At 36.9% G+C, this 13,698-nt stretch overlaps 1 protein-coding gene across 4 annotated transcripts; it reads right to left on the reverse strand.

Moving 5' to 3' along the window:
• Nucleotides 1-3,637: 3,637 nt before the first annotated feature.
• LOC112515784 lies at nt 3,638-12,861 on the reverse strand. 4 transcript variants are annotated; one of them, XM_025122712.1, is made up of 10 exons: nt 12,583-12,857; nt 9,826-11,110; nt 9,668-9,738; nt 9,200-9,336; nt 8,588-8,825; nt 7,119-8,074; nt 6,097-6,145; nt 5,790-6,001; nt 5,371-5,478; nt 3,638-4,604 (listed from the first exon to the last, which is right to left on the reverse strand). In XM_025122712.1, exons 2-10 carry the CDS (start codon nt 10,868-10,870, stop codon nt 4,373-4,375), a joined length of 3,048 nt encoding a protein of 1,015 aa, XP_024978480.1. In that variant the 5' UTR covers nt 10,871-11,110; nt 12,583-12,857; the 3' UTR covers nt 3,638-4,372. The 4 variants fall into 4 exon arrangements, with proteins under 4 accessions (XP_024978480.1, XP_024978479.1, XP_024978482.1 ...); XM_025122711.1 differs by having other exon boundaries at nt 9,668-11,110; nt 12,583-12,856; XM_025122714.1 differs by lacking the exon at nt 12,583-12,857 and having other exon boundaries at nt 9,668-9,748; nt 9,826-10,011.
• Between the last annotated feature and the right edge of the window lie 837 nt (nt 12,862-13,698).

Consider the following 13,698-nt stretch of genomic DNA (forward strand, 5'->3'; position numbering starts at 1 on the left):
TTGGAGAACCAACTTTCACTTGATTTTTATTTTCGGGAACCAACTTGGACCTGATTTCTATTTTGGGGAACCAACTTTCAAAATCGTCATTTTGGGGAACCGGATTTCTATTTTGGGGAACCAACTTTCAAAATCGTCATTTTGGGGAACCAACTTGCATTTGATTCCTATTTTGGGAAACCAACTTGCAAAATAATTATAGAAAAATAACTAAAATTCATTTCTTTTCAAAAATTAATGCAATAAAATCTATTTTTTCATTTCAAATCTCGTTTTTTTTAATTCAGATATCAAATTGAAGATTTTCGAAAAAAAATCCAAATTACCACGATAAAAATTGTTTTTTTTCTRATGCAATAAAAAAATCAATTTAATAGAAAAAAAATTAATTGATGCAATAAAAATAAATATTAAATATCACATCCAAGATTTTTATATCTAACCAATCTGTGTCAATATTAAAGTTTAAATCAAATTTGGCAAATCCAACCAAAAGTTTGATAGAGACCCTTAAATTATCTGTTACATGTTCAACAGATCAATCAGACCCTTAAATAAACAAAAAGTTCGATAGAGACTCTTAAATGACGATTTTAAAAGTTGGTTCCCCAAAATAGGAATCAAGTTAAAGTTGGTTCTATTTTGGTGTAATTTTCCCATTTTTCTATAATTATTTTTCAAGTTGGTTCCCCAAAATAGGAATTAGGTGCAAGTTGGTTCCCCAAAATGACGATTTTGAAAGTTGGTTCCCCAAAATAGGAATCAGGTRAAAKTTGGTTCCCCAAAATGACGATTTTGAAAGTTCGTTCCCCAAAATAGGAATCATGTGAAAGTTGGTTCCATTTTGGTGCAATTTTCCCTAAATAGAAAAACTTGTAGGTAAGATTAGCCCCTTTTTTGGACATAAGCTTGATTTTGAAAAATAAAGGCTAGATTTTGGGGTCCTCGTATATTAGTAGTTCAGATTTTTCTGACTGTTATTTTCAAAGTCCCATGGAATTAATTGAGGTATGCACAAGCTGTCCTGAACACTTATAGTTACCAAAAAAGAAAACTCCATTGTAACAAATTAATATATTATCGTTATTCCTTTGGTTTGATTATTGAAAATATGTATATTATACCTTTCATTGTTGTAACGAGCAACCTTCGACCCAACCCACCATCACCCCGTCCCAATAATATTATGTGAGTGGCAAATAAAGTTCGTAAAAGCTTGATTAGTTGATGCCTTGATGGCATAAAAATCTAGTGCCCATAAGAGCCCAATCACTAACGGGATTGTTGTCATGCTCAAACCATCACCCGTTTGTGCCTCAATACCACCTTGAAAGGTCGAAACCAACAGTGTTATGCCTTGAAGGCATTACCATAAGGTCATTGTTGTCCTTCATGGTTCCAAACCATTTTGCAGATCCAGTAACATTTTTGAGAGAAAAGATAGTTATGCTGCAAGTTTGTAAAACTGGAATAATTCGACATATATTGTATTGTTAAACCAAACCAAACCAAACCAAATGAGCCTACCAAACTTTACCCACGGGCTGTGGGTAGGGTCTGTGGGAGATAAGTTGTATGCAAATCTGAACTCCCTCTTATTGCATACCAGATTTGGACCTACCAAGGCTGTTATGATGGTTCGTACCACTGTAAGGTTGTTCTGTTTTAATGTAGAAAATTTTGATTTTCAAAGGTCCAACCTTTAACGTTGTATATCTCTATATTTCTTAAACACTAAACTTATAACAAAAGTTCATTACAACTTTTCGTGTTCTCGTCTCTTAATTTTTTTATTGTTATAGCTTTTATGCTCACGATAATTTCTGCAAGGTTTGGAGTTACGCCGATCTTTTTTGAGTAACCATGGGTTTTCAAATCCATTTACGCACATCGACTAAACCCTAGAAGATCACAAATGGTCTGAGGTCATCGCACGTAAACTTCTATAACAACACACAGTTTTGGCAGTTCCTAAGAACCTAAAGAAAATAAGATCTCCACTACATCTCTAAGGGGCTGTTTACCAAACTCTTACCTTGGTAAGCGCTTACCAAGTAACATTACTTCTTCGGATGAATATGATATGAACCAAGAATCTTACTCTGTAAGAACGAGACAAGGACCAAGAGTCTTACTCGGTAAATAAGGGCAGCAACTCTTACCACGGTAAGTGTTTACCGTGTAAATTGTTGCATACTATGTCGTTTTGGTGAACTAAAATTTTACCCGGTAAGTAAATAATAGTATTAAATTTTACCGCTAAACACTTACTGAACAAATGTTTGGTAAATGACCCCTACGTCTTAACCAATATGCCACAACCAAACTGATTCTTATTCCCAGTTCTCTTCATTTTTAAACTACTATTTCTTTGATGTTTTTTTATCTGCCTCTTTATAACACGTGAATTATATTAACAAAGGTTTTTCTTACATCATATATTTGAATGTTTCATTTAATATTAGATTCTACGTTTCTATTAATATTTTATGTGATAAACAAGCTTTTAGCCAATTTTAATATGATATTTTTCATGTAAATTGTTATAAGTAATTACAATATAACCTCACAACTTGAAACTAATGTCATCAATAATTACAAAATCTATCAGGTTACAAAATAAAAATAAATAAAAACATTTATTACATTATTTTTTTTGAAATATATAATATTTATATACAACAAATAAACGCACACTCTTCTCACCTTTGGTGCGGTTTGAACCCAGGAGGCTAAAGACTATGATACCGCTAGACCAAATGCTCTTTGGTTACATTAATTTAAGAAGAAAAAAAGAAGGAATTTGTTGTCACACTAGTAGAAACAAAAAAAAAAACTTGATTTTGGTCTTAAAATTACAACTTTGTTTAGAAGGCAACTTTTTTCTTCAAACCTAAGGCTATATTTAAAAATAAAACGCAAAATTTATTTGCATTTCTCAATATTTGGAAAATCATATAAAAAAACATAGACAAATAGGCAATCACATATTGGACGGAGTTTCAATGAAAACGAAGGTTATGATGAGAAGAAATCTCCACCGTTGAATCAATTCTAATCAAAGATCAACAGTAGTGAGATACACCGGATCATATTCTCCTGAGAAGCATAATTCATGGGAGAGGGTGCGAATAAAAGTGATCAAAGTCAAGATCCCTTCTTACGCTCTTATTCTCACACAATCTTTCTTCGTATGAATAGAATTAGCCCTTTTCTTAACTCAGCTCCAATATAGATAATGTTCTTAACTACACAAGCTTTGTTTTGATGGCCACATAAGCTTGTGGGCCCCACTTTTTTTTTTTTTTTTTGGAAAAGAGGTCACCATAGTCAATGCACTTAAAAGGGTAGGATCACTTTTGACATGACTACTGCCCTTTACATTGCAACACATCTGCTTTAGACCCTATCTTATCCCCTATAGCAATCTCTAACAAGGGAGACACCTTTCCCTATAACTAACCCGGTAAGCGCTTACCGGTAAAGATCAACACCATCACTTATCTTACCAGGTAAGATTTTAGTCCATCAGATCGGCATTGTATGCAACAATTTACCCGATATTACGCTAACCAGGCAAGTGTCTAATCACTTGCCGGGTAAGGGTAAGTGCTTACCCAAGTAAGTGTGAATCAGCCAGAGGCCCAAGACAATGGTTGCCAGAGAAAAAAAAACGTGCACATAAAGGGTCATTGACCCGGATTGGTTCTAAGGCTTAACAAAGATGAGGAGTGTGCATGAGTATCTGTTCTATGTAAAAAAAAGATGCTCTTGTCAAGCCTGTTAGAAATCAACAGACAGACGTGTTAAGTAGCAAGTCACCGTAGAGCATGGAGCTTCTGTGAAAAAAAATTGGCCACCTTACTTTTGCTTGTGTCGTTATAAGTAAGAGCATCCACAATTAAGACTTTTTGAGAGCTTTTTGGCCACATCAGAATGTGAAAAAGCCAGATGGGTCCCTCCTTTTTTCCTGTTTCGTTTGGCCACCTAAGCTTGTCGGTCCAACTTTTTTGATGAGAAAGCTTACCATTGTGGATGCTAAATCTTGTTTTTGTGCTTGTGGGTCCCACTTTTGGGGAAAGAAGCTGAATGAAAAGGTCCACCATTGTGGATGCTATAAGAGAACTTATTCAACAAAAGGCAAAGGGTGATTTTGATGGTTGTCTAAAGCAATTTCAGTTCATAGAAATGCATACCTGCCATTATTGCCGGCCTTCCAGGCAACCTTCCAAACGCTAATGGACATGTAAAAAAGAACGTTATATACTTCGTCAAAATTGACATCAGAAGTCGGTTTTTGGTTCAAAAAGATGAACCAAAAGTGCAGTTAGACAAGCAGATAAGGCAAAAACAAGACTTGTAAAGATAGCAATCACAAGGAAAGACAATTATGCCCTTCGGGTACTGTCCTGGGCATCGGACTAGCTGTGACGTATCTTTGAGGAAATAGCTTGGGGACAGCAGAAGCTCCACCAGCGGATGCTGTCTCGGTTGCAAGCATTTGTGCCCGGCTATGGAACTTGGCGAAACGGTTGATGACTGAAAATCTCTCCAAATCTTGGGACTCCATTCTTATTTCCAGAATTGATCCTCCATTCTCCACCCTTCATCACCATTAAAATCAATTTTACAAGTATGCCCTTATGCTGTGTTCTCGAAACTTCTTTTTATGAAGGAAAGGAAAGGGGAGGAAAGTAATAAAACTCGTGTACTTGAAACATTTTTAGGGGAGAAAGGAAAGGGAAGGAAAATAACGGTAAGTCTCCTCCCAAAACTGTCCTCCCAAATGTGGGAGGAAAGGAAAAGAAAGAAATTAAAACCCTTTAAAAAAAATTATTAGAAGTACAAAGCTACCCAAATCTTTCATTCTAAAGGCTATATTGTTGATTAGTAAAAATGACATATTTCCTTTTCTTTCTCTCCTGTTCAAGAGCATGAAAAATTATTATTTCTTTTCCTTTCTTTCCCTTTCGAGAACTCAAATAAAAAAAAATCTTTCCCTTTCCTTCCTTTTCCTTTCTTTTCTTTTCTCCCCAAATTCGAGAACACGGCATTAGTAAGAACATGATCAACTCTATCGCCAAATTTGGCCATGTGGAGTTTTCTGTACATCTTACAGCCACTCTCCTGTTTAGGTAGAGGTCAGGTCTGTGTCCATCTCCACTCCCCCCCCCCCCCAAAAAAAAACCCACCTTCAGGTGTGATATATTGGGCTTGTTTGGTTTGGTTTACTATAGTCTATAGCCATGGTCTTTTTTGTGTGTTTCGGTATTATTGACTAGGCTCAATCCTTTTTTGCTTTATGTTTTGATCATATAAAGGATGATTTCTAACATAAAATGATTCACAAATGATGGATTGTGTTTGTACCTCAAAAGCTCATCTTCCAGCTTTTTTGATCGATCGATAAATTCTTCCACTATCTTCGAGAGATTTTGATCACCGCTGCCCTTAGATATTACATTTTTCCCTGATGACCTGGATTGCAATGTCGGAGAAAAAATCAAAATATGATGATGATGATGAAGTAAGATGCTAAAGCTCACAACTTTGCAAGACTTCTTTTTGAAGTGTGTATAATATTTATAATTTTATATACAATAAATAATAGCGCATACTCCTCCACTTTGGTGAGGTTAGAACCTTTAACCTCCAGCAAGAATAGGACTTACCGGTAAACCCGGATACCATCTGGCCAATGAGGCAAGGACTCTTTAGTAACTTTGCAAGATTTTGCATCCATAATAATGAAACAAAGAGAAAAATGAGTTTGCAAGTACAATTCTTACGAGTCAGATGTATCAGAAGGCATGTGAGGATGATTTGCCAAGCTACATGCATCACCAAGTGTTAATCTAGCAGCAAAGTATGTTGCAGTATCATAGCATGTAGTAGCATCATCCGAGAGAACTGCAGCCGGTGTAGGGCGAAATAACACTTGCATAAGCTGTGTTGTTAATATAATTCTTTTCTTTGGGTGTGAGTCAGCCTCTTCTTTCAACTGTTAACAAAAGTTAAAGTGTTCAGAACAACTATTGAAAGATCTGCAAGTCTTCTGAAAGTCATTTTTTCATAATGCTCAATGAAAAAGCATACCTTCTCAGGTATCCGATTTGCAGCCTGTGCCCATTCTAATTCAGCAATGCTGCAAGACAACAATTTTTTCAAAGTTAGGAGGCATCATGTAGCTTTTTTGCTGTATAAGCTGAACTGTAGCCAAAATGTCACTCTGATGTTTTTTTTTTTGAGAAAAGTCCAAAAAAAACCCAACAAACTTTCTTATTTTGAATGGTTTAGTCCTTTACACTATTTTTTGAATGAAAAAACCATTAAACTTTTTCATTTTGAATGATTAAGTCCCTGAACTATTTTTTTGAATGAAAAAACCATTAAACTTTCACAATTTGATTAAGTTAAGACCCTGAATTTTTTTCAAAAAAATAAATAAATAAACCATCGAACTTTTACTTGTCGGTTAATGCAACTTTTTTTGGGTTAAAAGGATGTAGGTAACCAATTTCTAAAAGTGCGATGGTTTATTTATTAAAAAAAATGTTCAGGGACTTGATCAATCAAAATGAAAAAGTTTAATGGTTTTTTCATTCAAAAAGAGAGAGTTTAATATTTTTTCATTCAAAAAAATAGTTAAGTGACTTGATCATTCAAAATTAGAAATTTTAATGGTTTTTTCATTCAATAAAATAGTTTTAAGGACTAAACCATTCAAAATGGAAATGTTTATTGGGGCTTTTTGAACTTTTCCCCTTTTCTTTTAATAATTTTGCCATTTATACACTATAGGTAAACAGGAAATGGAAATACTGTGATACTCCCTCTGTCCAAAACAAGTGTTCACATTTCTATTTTAGTTTGTACCAAAAGAAGCGTCTACCTTAAAAAGTAAGTGTCTAATTTCCAATTTTACCCTTAATGAGCTGGAGAAATTCATTACTCCCTCTATTGTTAAGGGTACAATTGGCATTTAGTTAATTTAAAAAGTGTACCAATTATGCATTATTAAAACTGTGCGTCTTTTTCATCATGGACATTTATTTTGGGACGGGGGAGTATGTAATAGACATGCAGGATGCACAAAATGGTTGTGTTCTAGCACCCACCTCATATCTTGAGGCCTTGAAGAACCTTTTGTCGCTTCTTTATGCCATGGTAGAAGCTCGTATGTAGGACATTTACGCTTCTTTGATTTGGAAGCAAGCAAATCTTGATTGGGCCCATCTAAATGCTGCAAATAAGGCAAAGATAATTGGTTACCAGCATATGGGTTGGTCCCAGTTACTGGCCATATACTCCCATGTTGACTTGTGCTGGCTAAATTCATTTGCACAAACGAACTATTCCTATGCAGCTGAGAAGCATCCTGAAGAGGAGGGTTAGGTGAGGTTTTGACCAACTGATTGTCTCTTGCAGCTGGTGTCACGAGCAGGTTTCTATAATTCTCATACGCAGAAGTGAGCTGGGACATGGATGTTATTTGAGGGACTTTAGTGTCAGAATCTACCCTTTCGTTCTTTACTGCTGTCCTTACACTAGGATCCAAGTATGTGGGATTCAGAGGTGAATAACCATGAGGAGAAAGATGTGCTTGCTTCAAAGAATGCCCAAATGCCTCATGATGTCGTGCAGAAATTGCTGGGGGCTCGCTGCCAGATCCATGTACTACTACTGAACTAGAAGAAGGTTTTGCTTCTGCACATCCTGAAAACGACTCTTCCTCAACATAGATTCTTTGGGAACTCGACACGTGTCCGCTAGCCTCCAATAAATCATTGCCTCCTTTGACATTTATCTGGCTATCTGACTCCTTTGGAGCTTCAAAAGCAGTTTCCATCCTGTCATTTGCCACATCTGAGGTTGATGGAGATCCACTTGGAGCCTTATAAAATCCCATGCTAGAAAGATTTTGCTGTGAAGGTATATCTACCCAGACATTAGGTTGCCTTGTTGAATTGGAGACATGTTGACTCATCCCCAATGTTGTCAGAGGCTGTTGTGTCTCAAATTTCGATGATCTTTGACCATCTTGGTTCTTCAATGGAACTAGATGGGAGGTGTCCTGCAAAGCGTCAGGATTAAGAGAAGGTCGTATACTTCCAGAACTTTAATTACAAAACAGACATCAGATGCAGAGCATCAAGGTCTGTGCGTTTGGCATGCAGACAAGACCGGACGGGACGGGACAGGACTGGATGGGCAAAAGTTAGATAGAAAAGAATTGTGAAAGGTTTTAGGGTAATAATTTGGCATGGGTTGTTCAGTAATTTACCAAGCTTGTCTCGTCTCCATGATTTTTGTTCCACATATTTTGGTGGGACCAAAAAAATTGCACTTTTGTCCCACTCAATCCAGTCCCGGTCTAAACGTTGCACCAAACGTGGAACAAGTTTTTGTTTAGGCATGTCCCATCCTGTTCCGCGTACCAAAAGCATAATGGAATGACAAATGCCTAATAGTAGCAACATCTCTATTGATCACACAAAAGAACAAACTGATAAAAGAGTTATATGGATAATGAAAGTTAAAATTTTGACCTTTCTGAGATACTGATGTTTGAACTAGTACTACATACCGCTTGTTGGGACATCTGAGATAAGTCAAAATAATTCCCAGGCAACCTTTGTGTTGGAGGGGCCAACCTCAATCCAAAGTATTGTGGGGCAGAAGAATTGTTGGACGGAGTAATTGCATCTACAGTTTCAGCTTTAGGCATCTCGCTTGTTGGAGGTGATTCGGTATGAGCAGACTGCATACCATGTCTATATTCTCTAAATTTGTCTACCTTGTGAAGAAGCTCAAGCATATGGCGACTGCCACGATAAACCAAAGAATGTTTTAGAAGATCGCACATTACACAGGGACATTTTAGGAGTAGGATAACCTTCTAAGAGCTCTGTTGATAAATTATAATCCCTCCATCGCAAGAAAATTGCAACCCTTTACTTTAAAATGTCCAAGAAAATTGCAACATTTCCTTTTTCATAAAGATTCGAAGATAAAGTTACATACCTACTATGATCATCATAAATAAATTGATGGGTACTGATATGGGTCATCATTATTCTTTATTTTGTCTTTATTGAAGTGTCTTTGAAGATTTGACAAACAGTCCAACATCAAGTCAAACGTTGCAATTCTCATGATATGGAGGGAGCATACATTTGCATAACAAAGAAGTAAACACCTTGTTTGAGCACTTGAATCTGGAACAGGAAAGCCGCCTGGTCTGTCCATAATAGCAGACATGCCAGAACAATCACTGCTTCTAAAAGTTGTCACCTCTGATGCGTTAGATTGTCTCTGATTATCGGGCAAGAACCCCTATGAGAAGAGGAATAAGAATGGTTTGTTGAGTTTTTTGACATTGTAAGATAAATGATGCTCCCAAAAACAAGTGTGCATATTTCTATTTTAGTTTGTCCCAAAATAAGTGTCCACCATCAAAAGTTAGTGTCTACTTTCCAATTTTACTCTTAATTATGATATGGAGAAATTCATCACTCCCTCATTGTTAAGGGTAATATTGTCATATAGTTAATTAAAAAGTGTAATAATTACACATTTCAAAAATTGTGTGCCATTTTCATTGTGGACATTTATTTTGGGATGGAGGAGTAGCATATACTTGGAAAATAATACATTTGCTGCTTACCTTCTTAAACTCCATGCCATTATTTGAAGCATCATTACCAAACTCAAACTCTCCAGCATGCCCACTTGGTCCTTGATGGACCTGTAAAGGTGAGATCCTTTGAACTTGTGCACTACCCTCAATGGGTTCTCTCTGTTGAGCACTGGAATATAACTCACCTGCTTCTTTGTGGGAATGCTGATTTGACTCATGAGAAGAATCTGAACGCAATTGGAAATGATTAGCAGGGTACTGTTGTAAACCAGGGAAGCTTGAGCTTGCATTAGATATTTTTAGATGCTCTGGCCTTGAATTTAAAGACGATGCATTCTGAAATATGTTATTTTGCCATGGAGTTGGATGTTTCCCACTTTCCATGAAATTAGAAGGCTGGTTATCATTGGACAGTTCTGGGTTCTGAAAGCTTAAACCACTCCACTCTTCCTGCAGCCCGGTATCAGTACTGGAGGTTTCTTCAAGGGCAGACTGCATGAGAGCACTCCAACTCCCACTTTGAAGCGAAGGCAAAGCTTGCACATTATCAGGGCCTTCAAACATGTTCCCGAAGCCTCCCAAATCATTATCATCTGAGTTGAATAAGAACTTTTGTTCCATCGGATCCAAAGTAGTAAAATCCTGAGAAGGGTTGATGTTTGCTGTTTTCTCGGAAATATTGCCAGGCCAATCACCTTGTTCTTGACCCCTCCCAAATTCTTGCTGATCATTTCCTGTTTGCCCTCCCATATCTAGACCTTGACTAAAAACTGGTCCAAACATGTTTCTCTCCTGATAGGGAACATTGAATTGATCACTCATGGAAGATCTACTAATGGTGTCTACTTGCTCACCACTGGATTCACTAGTCCCCCCCTGAAAATGAGAAAAGCGACTAAAACTATGTCCAGTGCTAGATATAGGAGTTCCATCAACCGGCTGAGATGCAAGACTCATTGAATGCAGGATTTGGTTTTGAGCCTGTGAATAAGGCAATCCATTTTGAAACCCCTGGCCCAAGTTCGTGGAACCAAACATAAACATTTGGGATGCATCACGAACCGGTGTTCCATTAATTAAGGGCGCATACTGAGCCCTGGAAGCTTGCTTATTGTGTATCAAAGATTGTTGATTTATAACATTTTGTTGCCCGGAGTCATTTAACTCCTGGAGTTTCTTTTGCCTCTGGAGTTCTTCTAGCTGCTTAAACATAATTTGCCGCTGCAACATCTGAATCTCATTAAAATTGAATCTGCTACTTAGACTGGTATTTATCACCACTGCTCGTGATGAATTAATTTTAACTCTTTCTAAACTATTTTCAGCCAGGTATCTACCAAAATTCGTCTACCATCGAAATGTTCTATGAAACTCCCAAGCACACGGTCCTGAAGAGTCAGAAGTCAGTGTTGATGTCTATGTTGGATCAAGAACTTGTGGATAACTTCTGTAACTTAGTTTCAATGAAACCTACAAATTGCAAGTCCTTCGATAAGAATTACAGGAGACCTAGTATAATGAGAAATATCAGGCACAACAGTAAAATCTAGCAGCATTAGTGAAGAATAAATTGTGCTTCAGCACACTTGAAAGACAAAGTATTAAACTATTACCAAATGATGTAATAATACAGGAAGAAATGATCACTACCGCTCTATTAATAATTTCTAAAATAAAAACAGTTCAAGTTGACAGCCTACCTATTTAGCATCTGCCAGTGATTTCATATATAAAACTAGCAAGTTAACATCAGTGGATATAAAAAAGTGCCCTTTATAGCGCTTGCATACCTTTGCTTGTTGTAAACACATTATATGAATCGTCAGAACTTTTTAAATTAACTTAACCCTTATGACCACTTTCCTCAAAAGAAAGAAAAACTCCTCCTCAACACAGAAACAGAACAACAAACTGCAACTTTAGGACTCAGCTTGTAGGGCGAGAGTGAGGTAGGCGGGTGAAAGAATTTGCAAGCTTCTAATTTGACATGGGTAATTTAGTAATTTACCAGTCCAAGTCTCTTCTTCCTGGTTTTTGTTTCACAGATTTTGGTGGGACAGAAAAATGCATTCGTGTTGTGCCCATACTTGTGCTGTCCAATCTAATGTCGCACCAAACATGGTACAAGAAGTTTTTGTTTTGTCCTATCCCACATATCGAGAGCACCCTAATTGAAAAGGAGTTATAGACTTTTTTGCACCATGGTTCTTACAAAAACGTGAAAAAGAAACACCACACTTCGAGTAAACGAATGATTCTGGAGGAAAAAAGCTTCCATCAGTAAAATGGTGTTTTTTTCATTTACATTTTTGTCCAAAGTGTTCCTTTTTGCAAGAAATATGTTGTAAAGGCAAAAAGTCAACCAGTCAATTTGAAACCACAACCAAGTTCATTCTGATTTTTGAATTAAATTTATGTCTACATGTTAGGTGAAGAACCAGACTGCCTCAAATCGTTACATTCGGTGACCACAATCAGCCTGTGTACTTCTAATTAAGAAGAGAAACACAGAGAAATCACAGATATATCATGAGATCAAATCATAAAAAAATCAAACACTTAAACCCTAATATAAACAAAATCCTATGCAGCCATAAGCCATACACAACTAGAAATACACATTGCAAATGAACTCCAAATCCTTCAACAACTCACAGAAAAAGAAAAAAGGAAGAAAAAAAAAACTAGACCAAATTCTGAACCAAAACCCTAAAAACACCCGCTGCATGAAATCCAGCGTCAGATTTCCCAAATAATGCAAAAACAATAATTGTGAATTCCAATATTTTTCCACGAATCAAAAGCTATACTGATATCACAACACAAACAAGTTCAAAAATCAGCTCGATAACAACTAAATTCAAGAGTTTGAAACTATGATCCAAGTGAAAAATCAAATTTGGGGAACGGGGGGTAGTTGAGAAGTGTGTAGAAACTCTTACTTCCAAACGCTTCCTTCTTGTTAATGGAGATCAAAGCTTCCACTTACTCTTCACTCCAAACAGTCGTAGCTTAATGCACCTTCTTCCCCTCTACTCTCTCTCTCTCTATACATACATATATATGTATGTATACCCCTCTCTCTACACACACTTTTTCTTACTAACTACTCAACACTCTTTCTCTCTCTAAAACCGATGAGCGAGAAAGATGGTCTCTTTTTTCTTTCGTTCTTTCAGACATATAATATTTTATCGGTCTAGGTCCGGAAAACCAGACCTAGAGGTGCGTTACCGAACCTGAGGTCTGGTTTTAGGTTCAGGAAAACGAAGCTGAGGTTACGGGATGAGAAATGTGTCGGTGTGCTTTCGTTTAAATTGTGTACGATCTTCCCGCAATCAAATCCGTTGAATTATGGAACTGGATGAATCGGAAGGTTGATATTGAGGAGAGTTGTGGACCTTAGTCGTACAGGATTGGGTCTTGGATGAAGACAAGTCGTGTGGGTAGTGATTAGCTGTAACGCGATCTTTGGTGCGCGTGTGAGAGTGGGGGAATCTTTTCCTTTTTCTTTCAAGACTTTTTAAAAAGAAAAACATATTCCAAATATTAAATTTAAAATATATAATATTTATTTGTAATTATAATTATCGGCCGGATTTAAACTAGGTATGGCAACGGGCAGGGGATGCGGCCCGTTTTGTAATCCTGGTCTCGGCCCTGGTTTGAAGTAACATCACCCGGCCCTGACCTCCGTCTTCGGCAGGTATGGGGATTAACATCCCGTCCCCAATCAAATATATGTCAATCACCGGTCAAATCTCATAAATAATATCCTTTAATATGATTCTATCAAAGATCCCCGGCCCTCGGACCAGTTTTAGCGAAGAATCTTCGTCCCCGTTCGGGTCGGGTGAACAGGGTTCCCAGCGGGTCTGGGCAAATCACCATCGCTAATTTAAACTACTCAAGTTTTCAAATATGAATTTATGGTTTATTTGGCAGTTGTTGAACGATTTGGTGTAAAATGATTAAGTGATCAGAATGATTAAAAGACTATTATGATATAGTGCAAAATAAAATATAATTGTTTGGTAAGTATTTACAGTGAAATTAGG

The sequence above is a fragment of the Cynara cardunculus genome (assembly GCF_001531365.2).
Source record: "Cynara cardunculus var. scolymus isolate 2C chromosome LG 7, CcrdV1, whole genome shotgun sequence".
NCBI lineage: Eukaryota > Viridiplantae > Streptophyta > Magnoliopsida > Asterales > Asteraceae > Cynara > Cynara cardunculus.

What these genes read in the sequence shown, in the direction of transcription:
- LOC112515784 (XM_025122711.1), bottom strand. Translation starts at nt 10,870, where the DNA reads ATGTTGCAGCGGCAAATTATGTTTAAGCAGCTAGAAGAACTCCAGAGG. An exon ending in CAAATCGGATACCTGAGAAG is followed by an intron (nt 6,002 to 6,096) that starts GTATGCTTTTTC and finishes TTTTGTTAACAG; the next exon opens with TTGAAAGAAGAGGCTGACTC. An exon ending in CCTTCTGATACATCTGACTC is followed by an intron (nt 5,479 to 5,789) that starts GTAAGAATTGTA and finishes ATTGCAATCCAG; the next exon opens with GTCATCAGGGAAAAATGTAA.